The sequence below is a fragment of the Acomys minous genome, assembly GCF_964271855.1.
Source record: "Acomys minous genome assembly, chromosome: 4".
Lineage (NCBI taxonomy): Eukaryota > Metazoa > Chordata > Mammalia > Rodentia > Muridae > Acomys > Acomys minous.
Genome location: NC_140486.1, coordinates 39,479,151 through 39,500,281, shown reverse-complemented (window position 1 = coordinate 39,500,281; position 21,131 = coordinate 39,479,151). Strand labels below are relative to the sequence as shown.

The 21,131-nt window shown below is 39.7% G+C and overlaps 2 protein-coding genes across 5 annotated transcripts in view; one reads left to right on the top strand and one right to left on the bottom strand.

The window, feature by feature from the left end:
• Window positions 1-21,131, top strand: part of COMMD10 (COMM domain containing 10) — a 115,245-nt gene that overhangs the window by 37,688 nt on the left and 56,426 nt on the right. The window lies entirely within an intron of this gene.
• Window positions 8,887-10,798, bottom strand: LOC311595400 (L-lactate dehydrogenase A chain-like). The gene has a single exon (XM_084778052.1). It carries the CDS (start codon window positions 10,671-10,673, stop codon window positions 9,675-9,677), a length of 999 nt encoding a protein of 332 aa, XP_084634178.1. The 5' UTR covers window positions 10,674-10,798; the 3' UTR covers window positions 8,887-9,674.

The window sequence follows — 21,131 nt, the reverse complement described above, 5'->3', positions numbered from 1 at the left end:
TGTGTAAAGCACACAGTGTGGCAGAGTCACAGTAAGTCCTGGCTGTTCTCATCATCACCATCATCAGTACTGTGTGGGGAGCTAAAACTGATTGATCAACCGATCCACCAATCCATTGGCTTCAGGCCGAAGTTTCTTATTAAACTTCTTTGCTACTGTAGTTACTGTCATTTTTCTTTTCTCCTTCTTTTATTGTCTTTTCTTACCCCCCTCAGTTTACTTTTCCTGTTTATGTTTACAAGGGTGGCCTGGAAGTCCCTTTTCCTCCTGAGAACTGAGGAGGGCATTCCTTTAGTTTAGGAGAGTGGTCTGGAACACACTGGAGAGGACAGACTCACGAAGCATAAGGAGCTCTGGCTGCCTGCTCCTCTGTGCCCACTGCCTGCTAACTGCAGGTGGCTACAGCAGTGTGTGAGATAAGGGATATTGCATCAGGGCTTCATGGTGCTTCCCTTTGGGCTGCCCAGGGCCTCCCAGCTCCACCACAGTGGCCTAGACACATGCCTTTATGCCCGTGTGTCTGTTTCCTTGTTAGGCAGCGGGAATGAAGGAGTAATGCTTCTAGCAAGGCAGTCTTTTTTTTTTTTTAAGTAAATGTTACTCAGGAAGTCAGTACAGATATGAGATCTAGCTCATTTGTGATATGAGTTCAGGGATGTTCCCATTTTTCCATTTGTTTCTCTTTGGAAATTTTGAATCTTATTACATGTGAGCATTACTTAGCCTTATAACGTGCAGAGCTAGCACCACTGTCATCACAGGAGAGCTGCAAGGAGAGCAGCCCCCACTGTGAGGAACGTGAGCTCTTCTTCCTGTATGCAGATTGAGTTGTTTCTTTATGTTGCCCCTCCCTTATGGTGCTGCGTGGACTTGACCCTAGACCATTTCCCAAATATTTGCTAGACAGTAGCACACAATGAAATGTGAAACCACTGTCAACCTGAGCAGGAACATGCTGTGTCCAAGTGATGCTGTTCCTCTGGGGACAGTTGATGACTATACCATCTCCTCAGCAAACTATTGAGTTCTCTGCCTTGAGGTGAAATTTTTGTTTTCTGTTACCATGAGTTCATTCTTTTTATTTCCATTTCATGTGGCTGCTTAGTATTAATATTTATGTAACATGTTTTATCTTTTTTAAATTTTTTATTTCGTTTGGTTTTTCGAGACAGGGTTTCTCTGTGTGGCCTTGGCCGTTCTAAACTCACTTTGCCTGCGTCTGCCTCCCAGAGTGCTGGGACTACAGGTGCGCACCACCTCTCCCACTGTAACTTCTATTATTAAAGACCAAACTACATTGTGCTCTCTCTCAGGTAGGGGTGTGTGTGTGTGTGTGTGTGTGTGTGTGTGTGTGTGTGTGTGTGTGCTCTGAGATGAGAATTCAGGAATTACTGGTAGGCTGAAAGTGAAAGAACAAGTGTATGGAACAGGTTTTGAAAACAAGATTTATTGAAGGAAAGAGCATCTGTTAAAATATAACATAGTCAGGACTACGTTATAATGGAAAGAACCACAAAGTATAAAATTATCATATTGTAAAATCATTTGTTTAAAATAATAAGCTGTAGGTAGGCCTTCTTTAAATATGTATTTTATGACATACTTACCCAGGCAGTATACAACTATTGAGATGCCAAGAGGATTATAGTAAGTGTAAATTAGGGAATCTCTGGATGGTGTTCACTTCTGAGCACTGAACTGAAACCATACTGTAGCTCACTAGAGTGTCGTTTCTAAGGAGCGGGTTGTCCTGGTGACAGTTTTCAACAAGGCACGAATGTGTAGCTTGCAGTGAGGTTTGACTTCGCTCTCACACTAGATAACATTGTTTGGCCGCGTTATCTTTGCTGTAGGAGTACTTCTGTCAAAAGGCTTTCCTGTTTTGCTACTAATTTTATCATGAAAAATGGATGATTGTAGCTTTTGGACAGATCTATAGTCTAGTTATTTTCAGCTAATGTCCTTTGTATCTGTTGACTGCATCTCGCAAAGGAAGATGACTTTTCTGCTTCACAGATACTTTGAAGTTAGTTTTCTTGGTTTGGTTTGGCTGTTTCATTAGGGGGCAGTAGAACACTTTGCCTGTCGCACCAGCACCATTCCTGGCATTCACAGTGTTATTTAACATAACATTCAAAGTAGTTGTGGGAAATGCTAAGTGTTTACATTTCTAATCGTGTATAACAATAGAGTTCTCCTGTTTCCATCAACAGAATTAATGCCGATTAATCAGATATGTATAGAACAAATAAATGAGATCATCATGAGTCAGCTTTTGTAAATTTGTCTGTGATCATTTGCCAAAATGTAATTTATTAAAAAGCCTTCTGCAACGTTGACTTTTCTTGTTTCATTCTGTCACTTAACATTTCTTTCTTTATATGAAAATGGAATAAAACAAACCCCAAGATAAATGAATGGCTCTGTTGCATATTAGTGTAAGCTGTTCTTAGGCTAATTCTAGTCTGTTGAAGTAAAAAAACAAACTGTGAAGCATACAATGTCATTTGTGGCAAGTGTTAGTAATATTGAATATTATCAATACTTTGAATAGTCTAAAAACATCAGGATACTTAAAATATATTTAATTTTTATCAGTTTATTATTTAACAGAATCCTTATTAATGTAGAGGTTAAAATCATGTTTCACTCTTTTACAGCAAACGTTCATTTCTTATAATGTTAGGCTGGATTTTACTTAGGGTGCAGAAGATATTTATGAATGAGTAACTGTGATTTTAAGTGAATTTTTTTCCCTGCTGGTTCCTGAGGTAGACAGCTTCATATTTCCAACTGAATGGTACATTCAATTTAGAGGGAAAAAGGGAGATTTACTCTTTTACTGTTTGTAGTTTTTTTCTACTATGCTGGGGACTAGAACTCACGGCCTTTCGTGCTAGGGGTGTGCTCTTCCACTGAGCTACCTCCCACTCTCTTTGTTTGCTCTGTACTAGACTCTAGATATTGTCAGGTGTTGGTGTTCAAAGGATCTCTTCCAGTCATGATCGTTATTCTTTTGATAGATGGAGAAAGGGAAGTTCAGAGAGACTGAATAATCTTCCCAGGTCATAAGGCTAGTAATCTGCATATTGAGACGTGAAGCCAGTGCTTCTTGGTGGGTAATGGATTATTTTCCTACCTTTCTGATTTAATGGTCCATCTGGCAATATGTATACATATATTGAGATCTTGGATGCTATTTTAAAATGTGAGGTTTTATTGTTCTTTTTCTTAAGATTATGTATATTCTAAGCTTCCAGTTTCCTTTTTATGTGATTTAATTCAGACAGTTGATACTTTTGTCACTGAGAGATATTTATTTCTGTGTAGCGAGCATATCCATGCTTATGTGTGGATGACATTTCAGTAGAACCCACTTTTTAAAAAAAAAGCACATCTTGGTATAAGGATTGTATTATGTCACTGCGTGAAGCCTTTTAAGCAGACTGTGTTACTTAAGGGGAAAACATTCTGAAAACAAATATGCTCTAATGAAATCTTGAACTCTGTGTGGCAATTTAAAATACTAAGATTCCCTTAAAGGTGGTGTAGTATTGATTGAATTCGATGCACTACAGACTTTTCTAAGATGTTCTCAAATGTCGGTCTGAACTTTCTAAATGTATTTAAGGTATGCCATATCACATATTAGCATAAATCACACTAAAGGATACTTCCTTATTCTTGATCACACAAGCATGATAGTTTATCTGATGGGAACACAATTCTCATGTAGAAAAGAATTCATTTTTATCTTTAGTCCCTGCTGGATGCTTTTTAAAAATTATATATATTTAAGTTGTACTGTGTTAATATAAATATACAAACTAAGTGAATACTGTAGTTGAGCAATAGAGAGGGCTTTGCCCCTCATAGTTAGCTCTTTTGTATTTTCTCAGTGAAATGTCAGTGTGCTTTTGATCCATCCCTGGATCTCATCTTATCATGGTAGATAATCATGTTGATGGGTTCTTGGATTTGGTTTGCATATATTTTATTGAAAATGTTTGCATTTGTATTCATAAGAAATATTGGTTTATAATTTTTTCTTTTATTAGGTCTTTGTGTGGCTTTACTATCAGAATAATAGTGGTTTCATAAAAATTAGGAACTGTTCCTTCAGTTTCTACATGGTAGAACAATTTGAGGAGTATTGCTGTTAATTTTTGTTGTTGTTGCTATTGTTGATCTAGTAGAATTCTGCACTAAATCCATCTGGTCTAGGCATTTTTTGGTTGAGAGACTTTTAATTACTGCTTCAATTTCACTAAGGGTTATCTTTTTAAATTGTTCATTTTATCTTGATTTAGCTTTGGTAGTTCATATAGATCAAGAAATTTTCCCACTTCTTGTAGTTTTTTTTCCAGTTGGAATACAGATTTTTAAAGCATGTTTTAAAGTTCTCTGAATTTTTAGGTATCTATTATGTTTCTTTTTTCATTCTTTATTAATTTGGATCTTCTGTGTCTTTTGGTTCATTTTGCCAGAGGCTTGTCATTCTTGCTGATTTTCTCAATGAACCAACTGTTCATTTCACTGATTTTTGTTTTGTTTTGTTTTCTGTTTCATTGATTTCCATCCTGAGTTTGCCTATTTTGTTCCATCTGCTCTTCTGGGGTGTTATTTCTTCTTGTTGTTTTAGAGCTTTGAGATGTGTTATTAAGTGATTAATATGATATCGCTCCAGTTTTTAGATGTGTGTACTAACTTGCCTCTGAGAACAACAATTATTGTGTCCTATAGATTTGGGTATGTTGTGCTTTCATTTTCATTCAGTTAAAAAAATTTTAAGTTTCCTTCTTGATTTCTGTCTTCACTCGTTTCATTCAATAGTTGTTCAGCTTCCATGAGTTAGTATACTTTCTGCTGTTCCTGTTCTTTCTTATACCCAGCTTTAATCCATGGTGGTCAGATAGGATGCAGGGTGTTATTTCAGTGCTCTTGAATCTGCTGAGACTCTATGTCCTAGTATGTGGTCAGTTCTGGAGAAAGTTCCATGAGGTACTGAAAAGAAAATTTATCATTTAGTGTTTGGGTAGAATGTTCCCTAGATGTCTATAAGTGATTTATAATGCATTTAACTCCAACTTTTCTCTGTTTAGTTTTTGTCTGGATGACCTGTTTGATGGAGTATTGAAGTCAACATCACTGTCACTATGTAAGGTTCAATATGTGATTTTTAACTATAGTAGTCTTTTATGAATTATTGTGCTTTTTGTGCTTGCTTGGTGCATAAATGTTTAGAAGTAATATCATGCTGTTTTTTGTTAATTTTGTGTTTTTTGATGAGTGAGAAGTGTCTTTATGGCTTCTGATTAGTTTTGGTTTGAAGTCTACTTTGTCTGATTGTAAACTATTAAAAAATAGCTACACTTATTTACTTCATGGATCCATTTGCTTGGAATACTTTTTTTTCTATCCTTTTAATGTAAAGTGATATGGGTCATTAATGGTGAGATGTGTTTCTTGGATGCAGTAGAGAACGACTGTTTCATAATACAACTTATTAGTCTGTTGATTTTAAGTTGGAGAATAGAGAATATTAATATTTATGAGTTTTCAGTGATCAGTAATTTTTTATTCCTGTTCTGGTGTGCCCTTCCTCTTTTGATTAACTGTTCTCTTGCTTGTTTCTTGTGTCCTCTTGAATGTACTTGGAATAGTTAACCTTTTCTTCAGACAAAAGTTTTTCTTTTAGTTCCTTTTGTAGAGCAGGATTGGTGGGCTGAAATTGTTTGAAGTTGTTTTTATTGTGAAATATTTTTGTTGATAGTGACTGATAGTTTTGCTGGGTATAATACTTTGTTAGTGCTAGTAAGCCATCATACCAGAATATTTTGGCTTTCAGATTCTCCATTGAAAAGTCATATGTTATTCTAATAGGTCCGCCTTTATATGTGACTTAGTCTTTTTCCCTTGCAGCTTTAAAAATAATTAAATTTTTTGAGATTAATATCATTTTACCTGTTCCTTTCCTCTCTCCACACCCTGCCATATACCCTCTCCTTGCTCTTTCAAGGTTTTGTCCTCTTTTAAAATTTTTACATACATATATGTAAATACATACATAAATACATACACACAATATATTCCTAAATACATACTACAACTTACTCAGTTTGTATAATGTTACTTGTATGCATATGCTTTCATGGATGACCACTTGTTGTTAACCAAGTGGTGTGCTCTTCCCTGGGGAAGACTATTTCTCCAGCTCTCAGCATCCTTTAGTTGCCTATAGTTCTTTGTGTAGTGTTGAGACCTTATGGGCTTTCCCCAGTCCACATTAACATGCCTTTTTCTTCTCCTTGCAACAAAATATCTTGTTTGTTCTGTACACTGTTTGGATTCTTATGTTTCTTGGAGAGTTTCTTTTACGATCCTATCTATTTGTGTTCTATATGCCTCTTATACCTTGATACACATTTCTTTCTTTGTATTGTGGAAATTTTGTTAAAGATATTTTCTCTTCTTTTATTTGGATTTTTCTCTTTCCTATATGCCTATTTTTAGATTTGGCCTTTTCCCACTGTCCCAGTTTTCCTGGATGTTTTGTGCCTGTGGTTTTTTGTCTTTAAGAGTTAATGTTTTCTTTGACAGAGCTATTCATTTCTTTACTTATCTTCAAGACCTGAAATTTTCTCTTTTGTGTTGAAACCTGTTAATGAGACTTACCTCTGAGGTTTTTGTTTGATTTCCTGAGTTTTTCATTTCCAATTTTGTATCATTTTTTTAAAAGTTGATTCTATTTCTTTGTTAAATTCTATTTTCATGTCTTAAAATCTTTTCCATTAATTGATTCAACTGTTTATATTTTCACAAAGGCATTTGTTCACATTTTCCTAATGGTCCTTGAGCATGTTCATAATTGCTGTTTTGAAATCCTCGGCTTGTACTTGAGCTAAATGGCTTCCTCAGAGCCTTTTGCGATAGGGCCGTTGGCTTTGTAGGGAGACATATTGCCTTGCTGTTAATGTTTGTGTTCTGCACTGGGGTCCAGGTGTCTGGAGTTAAGATATTTGAGGTATCTGGTCTTTGTTGGATGACTGTTATATTCTTGGTTGCTGTTGCTCATTCTGGGTCCTAGCCAAGTGTGTCTGTCAGCTGTGGTCTTCCTGGAAGAGAATGGTTCTATTGGTCAGTGTGGAGTCACAAAGGATGGATACAGGTTGGAAGAATCTAGGTGCATCCTAGATTCACATCGAGAGGCTGAGTCCTAAGGGCATGTAGGTGGCCTGGAGACCTAGGGCTGGCCTGAGGTCACAGGTTCAAAAATAGTCTGGATACACCAGAATGGTGAAAAGAATGGTACGAATAACCTGCCTTAGACAAATGTGGTGGCTGTGGAGTCCCTGGTAGAGAGTTCTCTGTCAGTCAGGTAGGGAGTCCCAGAGGAAGGAAATGGGTTAGAAGGAATGGCTGAAACAAGTGATGGAGAAGAACCAGAGGAGCATGGCTCAGCCTGAAATTTATACTTTTCTGGACCCATTCTTCTATATCTCATGTTTTCCCAGAACACCAAATTGTACATTTGTGGAGTTTGTTGAGGCCTTCCTCTTCTCTTCTGCTTAAAGCCTGAGAGGCCCCTCCCCTTCCTACTTCATTGCCTGGTGCCTGAGGTTAGGTTCTGCCATTTGTTCTGCAAATCTAAAATTTGTACGTTTTATCTGGTCTGCTAGTGGCTTTACTGTTGCACTCTGGGGCTTTCTGGGCATCTAGCTCTCTGCAACCACACACCTGATGCTTTGTTTCAGAGTATTGAAGACTTGGGTAAATGCTGGGTGTTCCCAATCCACCATTTTCCCAGGTTCCAGCATAGTCTTATTTTAAAAGCTAAAGGTTCTTTTGCCTAATGTAAATGGTCGTTATATTTTTTATCACCATTTAAATATCAGGGTTTTCCCCCTTCTACTCAATCTTTTGTATGCATTTACCTCCTTTGATTTTAAAGTACAAGAAATATGAAAAATGTACGTAGCACAGTCTTATTGAGCCTTTTTGCTGCAGACAGGTGAATAGAACAATTTATAGATGTCTTAGCTTTGCCAGAGGATATTGTGCTTCCAGTTATGCAAAAGCTACATAATAGCCACCCACTCGGGATCTTTAGTTCTGCATACTAATGATATGTAACAATAGGACTGTTTTCATAGCACAGTGCACTTATGCTTCTCTTTTATGTCGCACATTTCTTTGTAGATAAAATATTACTGAATCCTATGTATTTTAGAGATGGGTTAAAACACCAAGACTGTAGCAATCTCTAAAAGATGGACATTGGCTATAAAAAATCAATATCAAGAAACAAATTTCACTGAGATATGAGGAAGCAGAGACAGTGAAGAAGGGAAAGCACAGGCTGCAGTGAAGGCTCTGGCTGAGATTACACACTGCTCTTGCTGAGGACCTGGCTTCCGTTTCCAGTGCCCATGTCAGGCTGCTCACAATCACCTGTAACTCCAACTCCAGGGGAGTGTGGCACCCCAGTCCTCAGGGACACCTGTACTCATGAGTGTGTGCACGCAAGCACGCACGCGCGCACACACACACATACACACAAAATATTAAAAATACATTTGTAGAAAGAGAAAAAGTAAAATAAAGTTAGGTCACTGATGAGTTCTAGTGTAATTTTCAGAGAAAGAAAGAAAAGAGAGAAGCCTGTGAAAGTTAACCAAGTACAATCTGGGACCATGAGGTGTAAGAACCATCAGATTCCAAGAAGAGACTTGATACCCTATGAGCATATACAGGGGGAGGAGGTCCCCCTCAGTCACAGTCATAGGGGAAGGGAGTAGGGGGGAAATGGGAGGGAGGGAGGAATGGGAGGATACAAGGGATGGGATAACAATTGAGATGTAATATGAATAAATAAAATATATTTTTTAAAAAAAGAACCATCAGATTAGCCAATGCTACCTGCACATTTTCAGACACCTTTGCTACTTCAATGCTTCTCTTCCCTCTTCCCTCTGGGCACTGCTACCTTCTTTCTGTCAGAATGGCGGAGGCTGGTGATAATGGCTGTGCAGAAACAGGAGTCACCCTGCCTTACACTCCCAAGTTCACACGATGACAACAGACTGCCTTAGCACATCAGTTACTACGTGCCAAGTATTGTTCTGTGTGATCTTGTTTTCCCATTAGGCCTTCCAGATTGTCCCAGAAGGACTGAAAATAAGTTACGATTTAATAAAGTAGCTGCCATTCTTCCATGGCAATTACTTTGTTTCCTGTCTTAAGAGACCTGATTTGTCCAGTAAATCCTGTTCTCACATTCTTTCTGGTGCTGTCTCACTTTTAGCTTTATTTGGTGTTTTCATTGGCATGCCACTTGGGTAGTTGGTTACATCATCCATATGCAGATGCTACATGTATTGCAAAGTACACTATTGACACACATGTGGAGGAATGCAGAGTGAATGTATCGACCGTCAATAAACACACACATAACACGCAAAACAGTATCCTTTAGGACAGTTATACATAAGATAAAGATAATGACCTTACACACTAGAGCCAGGTTATGAGCTGTGAGCTGTGGAAACTGAGGTTTACCCCAGACCACCTCAATACAAGTGCACTAACCACAGCCCAGATAAGAAGACAGAGTGTGGTCTCCATAGAAACCCTGTGGCAACCTGGACAGTGAAGTGCTGGGACATGGAGAAACTTTAGAACTGCAGGTCTTTCTGGATTGCCCAGAGGGTATCTGCACTCTTCTTCAGGCGGATCTCCTCTTCAGGAGGCAGGGTCACCTTCACAACATCCGAGATGCCATTTCCTCCCAGGACACAAGGGACACTGAGGAAGACCTCATCCTTGATCCCGTAGAGACCCTTAATCATGGTGGAGATGGGATGCGTCCGCCTAAGATTCTTTATTATGCTCTCAGTCAAGTCTACCACCGAGAGGCCAATGGCCGAAGACGTGTAACCCTTCAGTTTGATCACCTCGTAGGCACTGTCCACAACCTGCTTGTGCACCTCCTTCCACCGCTCCTGGTCAGCATTAGTGCCCAGTTCTGGATTCAGAGTCTTCAGAGAGACGCCGGCTACATTGACGCCACTCCAGACGGGCACGCTGGAGTCTCCGTGCTCTCCTAGGACCCACCCATGACAGCTTCGCGGGTGAACTCCCAGCCTCTCTCCCATGAGGTAACGGAACCGAGCGGAATCCAGATTGCAACCACTTCCAATAACTCGGCTTGGGGAAAAACCACTTATTTTCCAAGCTACGTAGGTCAAGATATCCACCGGGTTGGACACAATGAGCAGCTTACAGTTTGGACTGTACTTCACAATGTTAGGAATGATGACCTTGAAGATGTTAACGTTTCGCTCGACCAAACTGAGTCGACTCTCTCCCTCTTGCTGACGGACTCCCGCTGTGATGATGACCAGCTTGGAATTTTCAGTCACCTTGTAGTCTTTGCTGGAGACAATTTTTGGTGTTTTGAGGAAAAGGCTGCCATGCTGGAGGTCCAACATCTCTCCCTTCATTTTGTTTTCCATGGTATCCACAAGGGCAAGCTCATCTGCCAAGTCCTTCATTAAGATACCAACGGCACAAACCATGCCAACAGCACCAACCCCAACAACTGTTATCTTATTCTGGGGGCCCTGTTCTTCCTCAAGAAGATTCATAAACAGCCGGTCCTTGAGGATTGCCATCTTGGACTTTGAACCGTTTGGAACTGCCAGTGCACAATGGTGGGCGTTGAGTAGGCGCCAGCGCGGCCTGGATTTGGCTCCAGTGGCTCCAGCACTCAGAGCAGTGAGTGGGCGGAGCCTTAAACCTGGCTGACGTCATAGCGGGAGCTCAGCAATCCTGCTGGAACCCACGTTGTCATTTGGGCTAGGGGTTGGCTGTAAGCAGCCTGATCGCCCTGAAGGGGTGGCAGGGTGGCTCCACATGTGCAATGACACCTCCAGGAACTGCCAAACCCACGTACTCCTTAGCCTCAGATCTAGGATCCTCAGTTTCCTTTTCTGTAAAACTTATGGGATTCAAGGAAACCCGGTCATTTTGGTCATTGCTGTTCCCAGAGCCTGGGACAACTTCCAGCATGCAGCAGGCCCTCAGTAAGCACGGAGTGAAAGCACGAGCCAGCACCGCGTCAGTCTATCCCCCCTCGCAGTCTGTCTGGTGGGTCTTTCTCCTGCCCCTACATTTCCAAGTCCCAAACCAAGAAGGGTCCCAGCTTCTGAGGTCTTGCGAGTGATACGGGCCAACTTACATCCATATCTGCAGGCTTCCATCCCACAGACATTTGTGTTTCAGCCTTACCAAGAAATATCACAGTCCTGGTTTGTTTTCGTATCCCTGTCTTTAAACTTTTTCTGTAGCCCTTACTATTACCAGTTCCTATACCTCTCCCAGCGTCTCCGCTGTCTCACACACCGAAAACATTTTGATAGACTTGAAGCTCTTCCGAGGATTTGTTTCCATTTGCAACTGTGAGGAGTGAGGCCATGCCGGGGTGAAGGAAAGGATTGAGACTTGTTCCCTTTATTCCTGGAAGGCCTTTCTGTATGATGGCGTTCTTGCAGGACTAGCAGGTCAGAAAGTATTGGGGCCTGGCAGAGACTGTACAGGGTTTGCTGGGGTATAATTGGTGAAGTGCATGCAGGTGCAGAAGCATGTCTTTCAGGGCAGTGTCGATCTTTGATAACCTCCCTTTTGTAGTACTGTGGACTGGGAGCTGCACTAGTGTTCTCTGTGTGGGGCTCCGTGCTGCATTTCACTGAAGGCCAATGGGGATGCTCTTTCCATACTTGGCTGTTATATATTTTGTTTTGATTAGTAATAATAATCCTAATTTGTATGAGGTGACAACTAATTGTGGTTAGAGTTTCATGAAATAGTTAATGACATTGACCATTGCGTGTGTGTGTGTGCGCGCACGCGCGTGTGCTTACTAGCTATTAGTGTGTCTTTGGCGACATGGTTATTGAAGTCCTTTGACCATTTTGGATCAAAATGATTGTTCCTTTGTTATTTTGTTTAGGAATACTTTATATATTCTGGATGTTAGTACTTTTTCTTAGCTGTATACTTTGCAAATATGTTCTCCCAACCTTTGAGTTGCATTTTTACTGTATTGTTTGTTTGATGAACATGCTGTTAAAACTTCTATGGAATCCACTTTGTCCAGTTTTTGTTTTACTGCCTGTGACTTTGTTGTTATAGTCAAGGAATCATTGCCACATCCGAGGTTCGGTAGTTTTGGGTTTGTTTTCTGTTAAGAGTTACATAGTTCAGAATTAGACCTCACATTTAGGTGTTTGAGTCTTTGGTGACTGACTGCTTATAGTCTATTAGTTAATAGGTGGCTTTGCTGATGTAGGCCAGGCTTGATTGCATCCTGCTTGTCTTGTGTCTATAATTGACTTGTAGGTTGGGTAGGGTAAATAGCTGCTACCAATACAAGTAGCCAGAGCACCTTTGCCTCATCTTCTAGCAATGACCCTGATCTTACTCATCCGGTAATGGTTGGGATCAAAGAAGAAGAAAAACCAAAGCCTCTTGCGGCCTAGGTGTAATCCGGGGTCTCTCTCCACTGCTTTATCACATTTAGTTGCTTAAAGCAACCTAGGAGTTGCCTTAAACTCACAGTTGTAGAGGACTGTCATTTGATGGGAGATGCTGTGATGATGAGAGCTGAGTGCTGCTGTGCCTACCACAGGTCTACCAGTTATATGCTGCTAGCTAGTGCTTTTATAACCCCAGTAAGTACCTGAGTGAACACATTAAAGGAAAGGGATAGATTTTTTTTCCCTAATGATTTCAAAAACTATTCCTAATCCTCTTTTCCATCAGTTCTGGGACCATGGTAAGGCAGAAATAATGGCACTGGGAGTGTACAACAAAAGCTTTCCATGTCATGGTGACCCTGAAGCAGAAGAGAGGAAGGGACTGGGAACCAGGCATAACCTTCAAAGTCCTGTCCCTAGTGACGTGCTTCCTCTACCTAGGCCCCGCCTCCAAACTTTCCACCCCACCCCTGGAATGCTGTTCGTGACAGAGGACATGCTCAGCCTATGATCTGTATGTGTGTGTGTGTGTGTACATCATGGCACATATGCTGGAGGTGTGGGGGTGGGACATCTCATTTCAAGACATAACAGATGCAAATATTTTACATCGTTTTTCCATCCTTCCAAGTGTGCAATAGCGCTCTCAGCTTGTAGTCATAAACTGGAAACTCAAGATTGCCTTCATGAAGTCTGAGCATTACTCTTGGCTTAGGGCTTCCTTTGTGCTAGAGATGTAACAATTAGAGAAATTACTCTTTCCAGATACCTAAATGTATGGTGATGATACAGAGACAGGATTAGTCTCAGTTGACTTTTTTTTTTTCAAGAAGAATAGGAGGGACTTGACTCTATGGTTGAAAGCAATTTTGAAACCCTTCTGGATAGCTATTACTAGATTATGCATTGTTTTTATAATCCTAATGATAGTGAATGCTCTTGGGTCAGACCTCTGTTATGTCAGTCATTTGCTATTAAATGTATTCTCCAAAGCTCTGATCCAACTCCCTTTTGTGTCATGCTTCCTCTTCCATTATCACCTGCAGCCATGTCTAAAGACAGTATTAGAAAATAAACTCACTCTGAGCAACATTTTCAAGTTTGTCAATCGTTGCTATAGAGACCTGTTTGAATAGTCTGATAATCATCACCTTGGCCAGTATAACTCTCTCAACATGCTGTGAACCATCTAGGAATCTGATCCCATCCAAATTTGCCAGGAACCTTACCTAGCGTTGTTTTAGGGGCACATTCCGCTGTCTAGACTGAGTTTGTGTGTGTCAGACTGCCTTAGGACAACTTCCTTAAGATGGAAGAAGGTTTTTGCTTTAACGGGTCCTGCAAGGCACCCAGGGGTTGGCAAGGGGTTTTACATGTGTCCTTGGGGCTGCAGTTCCAGGTCACATTGTCTTTGGGGAGTGTTTTCTGTTTTTTTGTTTTGTTTTGTTTTTCCTAGTTCATTGAGAGACTGGAGATCAGGCCCTGCTCTTTCTTTATTTCCTCTATAAATTGCTTATCATCACTATCTTTCATTATCTCTGTTTTTGCTCTGTTGCATTATGGAGTGTAGATAGCTAGAAGCAACCAGCTGGCTTTCTACTTTCTGCCTAGACATCTCAAACAAATGCAGATTTTTACTAGGTAACATTCTGAGTTATACTAGCAACATAATTTGCCAAGCATTTTGTTCCTTTTTATCCATTGTTTTTATTGTTTTCAGTATCCATTAACAGTTTTGCTACCATTTTAAGGCTTTTTGCAGATAGCTTGATTATCATTTTTCAACCCCCTGAACTTTTGTTCCAAAGTCCCACATTTTAGTTTTAAAGTATGGCAAGAGCATGTTTTTGGTACCAAAAGTTAGCTGTTGCTGGATAATAAACCATCCAAATAAGCAGTTTAAAGCATTAGCTGCCGTAACTGCGTGAGTCTGTGGTGGTGGCCAAGGTAGTTTGTATGGCTGGTTCCCTGGGGATTAACCACGTCTTCTTGCCTTAGTAGTTCCCTTCCACAGAGCTGGCTCAGAGGACTTCCTTCAGTGGGCGAAGGGTGCCCTGCCTCATCTTTCTTTTCATTTAGTGACAGTCTGGGCTTGTCATTTGGTGCTGAAGAGGAGGCAAAACCAAGCAGTTATTTTTACTACTTTCTGTTGGTTAATGTAAAGGAAGGGGCAGCTTTGGAGGGGAGCTAGATTCCAGTTGGCAATGGTAAATAAGGCAGTTCTGTTTCAAAGAACTTGATGGTAGTGAGAGGTAGAGAGTCATATTATTTTTGTAACACAAATACACACACATGCATGCACATACATGCACATGCATGCATATTCACACATGCATATATGCATGTGTTTAATTTTAAAGTAATTGCACAGCAACTTGAAAAGCCATAACTGTTCTGCATTTCTTCCAGAACTTGGCAGCAATAATCCTTTAGTTTTAGCCATTTTGATGTTTTGGTAATGTGCTGTTGTGGCTTTGGCATTTATCACATTACTTGCTGGTAAGAGAGCTCATCTATGGTAGTTAATCAACATTGTCAGCTTGATGAGATCATCTAGGAGATGGGCCTCTGCTCATGGCTGTGGGGAAATAATTATTTGAGATGGGAAGACTGTGGGCAGTGCTATTCCCTGGTTGGGACCCTGAACAGTGAAAGTGGCGGAAGGGAACTGAGCTGCGTCCCCATCTGCTTTCTGGTTGTGGATGTGATGTGACCAGCTTCTTCAAGCTCCTTCTACCTTGGCTAACTGCCACGATAGGTTGTACCTTGACTAACTGCCACGATAGGTTGTACCTTGACTAACTGCCATGATAGGTTGTACCTTGAAGCATGAGCTAAAATAATCCCTTTCCCTTTTAAGTTGCTTTTGTCAGGTAAATATTATCACAGCAACAGGAAAAACTAAAGACATTGATTTTACCTTTTTCTTTTCTTTTCGGAGATAGTTTCATAGTGTAGTCAAGCCCAGAACTCATTATATAGCTCCAGCTCGCCTCAATCTTAGCTTACCTGAGATTATTGGTCACCTGGTTCCCTCCCACACATGTACCCCTATTTTCAGAGACTAGTCTGACCAGTGTGCCTGTCTTGACTTGGCCATTTGAGGAAGAGGCCAAAGAGAAACGCCACTGCTGTCAATTCTCCAGTTCTCTTCAAGCAAACATTTAAACAGTTTTGTTTTCAGTAACATTTTTTCAGTTCCTCTAGTTTATTCTCTTTGAGAGACTAGGGAGATTAATTCATTATCTTTACTGTTACCATTTCATGATCTGACTGATTCGGTGAGCCACATTTAAATTAATAATGCATATTATATAAATACCCTTATAATAAAGCATTAGTTGCCTTGTAAACAGTTTTTTTTCCTCTCTCTCTCTCTGAGGTCCATTTTGCTGACAAACATTTTTGTCACATTTGACAGCTAACAGGTGGTAAGATCTTGTTGCAGGGAATAAAGGGTCTAGGTCACCATGTTCATTAATTAAATCCAGAAATGTTCCTTCTCCCTGGCTAATCATTCTCATTTGACACCAATCTGTTTTCTGTGCCTCTAGTTTCCTTGCTGCTACCATTTTCCTTGGCCATGATTTTTTTATACAATAGTATAATTTAAAAATATAGTTTATTATCTATAGATTTTAAGGACTTCCTTTGTAATTCAAAACCCAAATGACTTATCATACCCACAAGAGGCAATGTGATCTTCTACCATGCTTACTTGGCTTCAGATTCATGTGGCTAGCCAACCTTCTCACTCTGCTATAACTGCAGAACTTACCTTGTTCTTCCTAAATGCTCCAGAGAAGTTTTTTGCCTCGTGGCTTTTTGGGCTTATCTGTTCTAAAGAGTTCTTTCCCTGTAGATAGCCACATGGATTGCTCTAAGTCTTCACTTTAACATTACCCCACCAGAAAGAGCCTTCCCCAAACATAACAGAAGTAATTGTCACATCTCTCCTGTCACAGTTTCTCAGCGTTCTGAGGTGGATGCCAAGTAGATATAAATGGATATTAATATTCCTGTTCTGGACAGCGGGCAGGTGGAGAAAGACTTAGTTGCCATGTATTCCATTGAGAAGTGTGGCTAGCATCTAAAGCAGGGCCCTGAATATTAGATGCTTACGAGCAGTAAGGAATTGTGAAGGTTTACTCAAAGTACAACCTGTGCACATCAGTCCGAGGGGTTGACTTTGTGTATCCACCTGTGAGGATACACCTTTGATGAGGCTTTAAGAAGTGAGAGAGAAAAGCTAGAGAAAGAAGTCTGGGAGATGGGAAGACTGTATTAGTGACTAAGTGCAGTAAGGTTGAAACTTTGGCTAATTGTCCATAAAGGTGTTTAATTTGTCTCCCTTATTGCTTTTATTAAAAAATTAGAAAAAATTTATAATATGAGTAGACTATGTTATGATCCTATAGGGTGTCAGAGACAAAAATCAAGAATATTTATTTAAATCTGTGTATAGTGTAGCCAACTTACACAATGTAAATTATAGTAGCTCAGTCAGGACACTACTTAATCCTCAAGAGTATGCTGTCTTCATTGTCATTTCATCCCACTCAACTTTATTTAAAAAATATGTAGAAACTTCCATGTTCTGAAGACATCTGAGGACTGTGATGGCTGATGGACAAAGGATATAAATTCCTAATGCAGTGTCCAGTACACTAGCTGCTCATGAAAAGTAGTGAGATACCAAGGTCAGTCCAAGTGCAGAAGGACAACACTCGGTTGTTGGTCTCATTGGGTTTCTTTCCTTAATCCCTGGTCTCTTCTTCTGTCTAGTAAGTAGATAAAACCATGCACCAAAGTGTCGGGGAGACTGCAGTGAGTATCCAGACGTGCTTTGAAAAGGAGGACGATTCCTGCAAAGAAGCTGTGTTCTCAGAGACTGCTTGACTGGTTAGGGCTCCAGTTACACGGGGAAGTTGGAATGTTGCTGCCCCAAAGGCAAAGTATCTTATCTCTGGCTACCTTTAGCCTCATGAATAGCCAATCTTCACCCAACTCTGTGTCAGAACTAACATCCTGTGACTAGTAGATAAAACCCTTTTATTGTTTGCAATTTGGACCTAGTCTAAGGCTAAAGCTGCTCTGCCCAACCCCGCCTCCCCCTTTAGGTTTCTCAGGACAGGATTTCTCTGTGTAACAGCCCTGACTGTCCTGAAACTCATTTTGTAGACCTGGCTAGCCTTGAGTTAATAGAGATTTGCCTGCTTCTGCCTCCCCAGGGCTGGGACTAAAAGTGTATGCCACCACACCCAGCTGATAAAACCTTTTAAAAATCTACTAACTTACTAGACCCCTAATAATGTCATCAGATAGCATCTTAGCCCATCTTGCTGTACCTGCCTCCTGATGCGCCCACTACTGTATTTTATACTTGTCTTGATTTATAACCTTTATTTGTATACTCCATGAAACTGCTTCCATGTTGTAATACTGGGTTTGAGATTACCTAAATCTGTGTTCCTGGGACATTGTTACATAAATTTGGCTCTAGGATAGATAAATTATGTTTTATTCTTTTTAAGATCAGAGCTGTGGCTTGGAGCTTTTGTTTGTTTGCATTAACAATTTTATTGCTTTGAGTTTTGTGGGTCACCACTTTGGGGATAAAGTAGGAATTTTAAAAAATGTATGTAAATTCTGAAAAAATTGGGAAGCTAGTCCCTGAGGACTAGTTTTCATGGTACCATAATGTTCCATGCAAGCTTCCAGAGGAGAGAAGCAGTCAGCAGTCCTATCCAGCTGTAACCCCGATGAACCACAACAGCAGCCAGCATGGAACAGTCATCCAAGGGTATAGTGGCACACATACCTAGCCGGTAACCAACTGCTCTCTAATTGGACTTAAGACCCAGTCAACAAGATAGAACTCATGCCTGGAACTGGGAACCTACCCAACTACCCAGGGATACTGAAATCATGAATCACAGAGGACTGCTGAGAGTCGGAGGAATAGTCTTCCCCAGAGACGATCACACCAATTTGGTTATCCAATACCAACTGGTCATCCCTGAAAACATATGTACAAGTAATGTATAGACAGAGAAGGTTGTGTTTAGATATTTAGGAACATAGACATATGTATGTAACAATAATTAATGGAAAAAGAGGCCATAAATTTGAAAAAGAACAAGGATGGGTATATGCAAGGATTTGGAATGAGGAAAGGGAAGGGAAAAATTGTATTATTATAACTTCCAAAAAATAAAAAATTGTCAAGATATTTAAAAATATCTTGAAAATCTGGAGTTTGATGAATCTTGTAGTAAAAGAACTTGACATTTTAATTTAATAAATATAAGCCTTTCACAGGTTTTGAAATTAATGATTGTATATTGATTATATCTGAAAAGTTTAGATAATACAGTGGCTATGATATTTCAGTTATATAACAAATGTGGTGAACAGTTTAAGGATTTTTAAGTGCAATTCCTGTGATAAAGTGGATTAAATAATAAACAAATGCTGTGAAGATGAAGCCACTGCTTTGATTGGACATGTGTTTCGCTGGTTTTATTTTCATTGTTACAATTGTGGTGTGTGATAATCTGGGTGTGTACTGATGGCTGTGTTAAAGCACCACATATATTATTATTTAGTGCTGTGGTAGATAGTAAGCATATACTGTTTGCATTTTGTATCTTGGAGAAAGCTATTAGCAATTAATCCTCAGAGCTGACCTCAAGGTAACAAGTATACTTACCTCTACTTACTTATTTTTTGCTACTATTTATGACCAAGACAGCTTTACTGGGGCCTAGTGTAACCTTAAAGCATTTTACTTTCCTTTCTTGTCTCCCATGAAGCATTTTAATCCTTATTTTTATAAATTGGGGGCTATCCAAAAGTGGAATGATTTCCCCAAGGCCACATTAAGAAACGTATAATTGTGTGATAGAATTTATTCATTAAACTTTCTCGGACTCAATGGAAAGACTTGTTGCCGTGGCATCACATAGATCAGTTAAAGATGTGTTTCATGATCAGAACAGACAGATTTCTCAAAAGCCTATGGAGAACAGAGTTTTTAAACCTAAATAATGTGGAGAACTTTTTCAGATAGCTTTAAACACCTAGAGTTCAAATAAAGTAGTCCAACTGGACAAAATATAGGCAAGTCACTTCTTATTTTTAGATGTACATCTTATGTCACTGAATAGAGTACAGATGTGTCTGTTAGTAATACTTTCATTGCTCTTCTCGCCACTCTTTTTGGGGTCTCACTGCTTTAGCCGAGCTCCTCATCTTCATCCCAGGATCTACCTTAAACTCTTCACTTACTTTCTGGACCCCTTTACTTACTTCCCTTTACTACCTACCTTCATTTTTTCCTAGTATAAGTTCTGACATGACATTTTGCCACTTAAAATTTCTTATTTGCACCTAATTGTTTGATATGAAGCTCAATGCATTGGATCTTGGTTCACCCATCAGTGTTTTGGTCCCACTTTGGTTCCCTGAGCCAAGCGAGAGGCACCTTTCCTATAGACGTTGTTAAAGACTTTCAAGCATTCCTCCTTCCCCTTTGCATATTTTGTTTTGTCTGATGTTCTTTACCTTTGATCTGGATAACATTTGGTGAGCCTTTGTTTCGACACTTGTTGCTCGCTCTTTCCCTGCTCATCTAAGCCTTTTTGGGAACAAGGTGCTCATTTCATTTGCATTGCCTCTGTGCATGTATCTCTTCCCGTGTGAAGGTACATTGTTATTTTATGGGGGTGTTTGCACACATGATGCTAAATAGATGCTATTTATAGATTAATGAATAAAATACACTCTTGTATTTAATGTTTTTAAATTATATATCTTGCATAATCTAAAAGATAGCCAGGTTCTGTGGTTCATGCCTATAATCCCAGCACTCTAGAAGCTTAGATGGGAGGAATGGAAGTTAAAGGGCCACATAGTGAGATTCTGTCACAAACAGCAGGATTCAGAAGGATACACATTATAGTCGAAAGCTTATGCCTATAAAACAAAATTTTAATTTTCATGGTTCTGTTTTCCTCCACTTAAACATACTGCTGTGTAATAGAAAAATTAGAGATAAAGAAAGTGAATGAGCTGAGAGTGAGCCAGCTGCTCAAAGGGATGCTGGAGGGAAATTGGGATCTGCCTCATTGTGAATTACCTTCTTTGTTCCGTAAGATGAAGAAGAGCATTTATTTATTGTGCTTCAGTGCATAAGATACATTGTGCTAGACTTGGGATTCTAAGTCCTCCGCTCCTAAGATTTTGTGATTAATTACAGGATCCAAGCCTTAAAATACTTTTAAATTTATTCTAACTTGGGTTATTATATATTTGACTCCATTATAGAATTAATGTAAAACTATCATGTTAAATAAAATATGAGAGACTATTAAGTGGGAATACCAAAAGTTAATCTTCATATGTGTTTGTAGGCACATTGTGAGTATTCATAAGTTTTAAAAATTGGCACATAAATGTAATATGGATGATTATCCTTTCTGTTTGAGTTTCTGACTAGGGCTAGAAAGATGGCTCAGCCATTAAAGGCTAGGCTCACAACCAAAATATATAAGCGTTTTTGACTCTGAAAAAAAAAGTCCTTCTTTTCCTGAG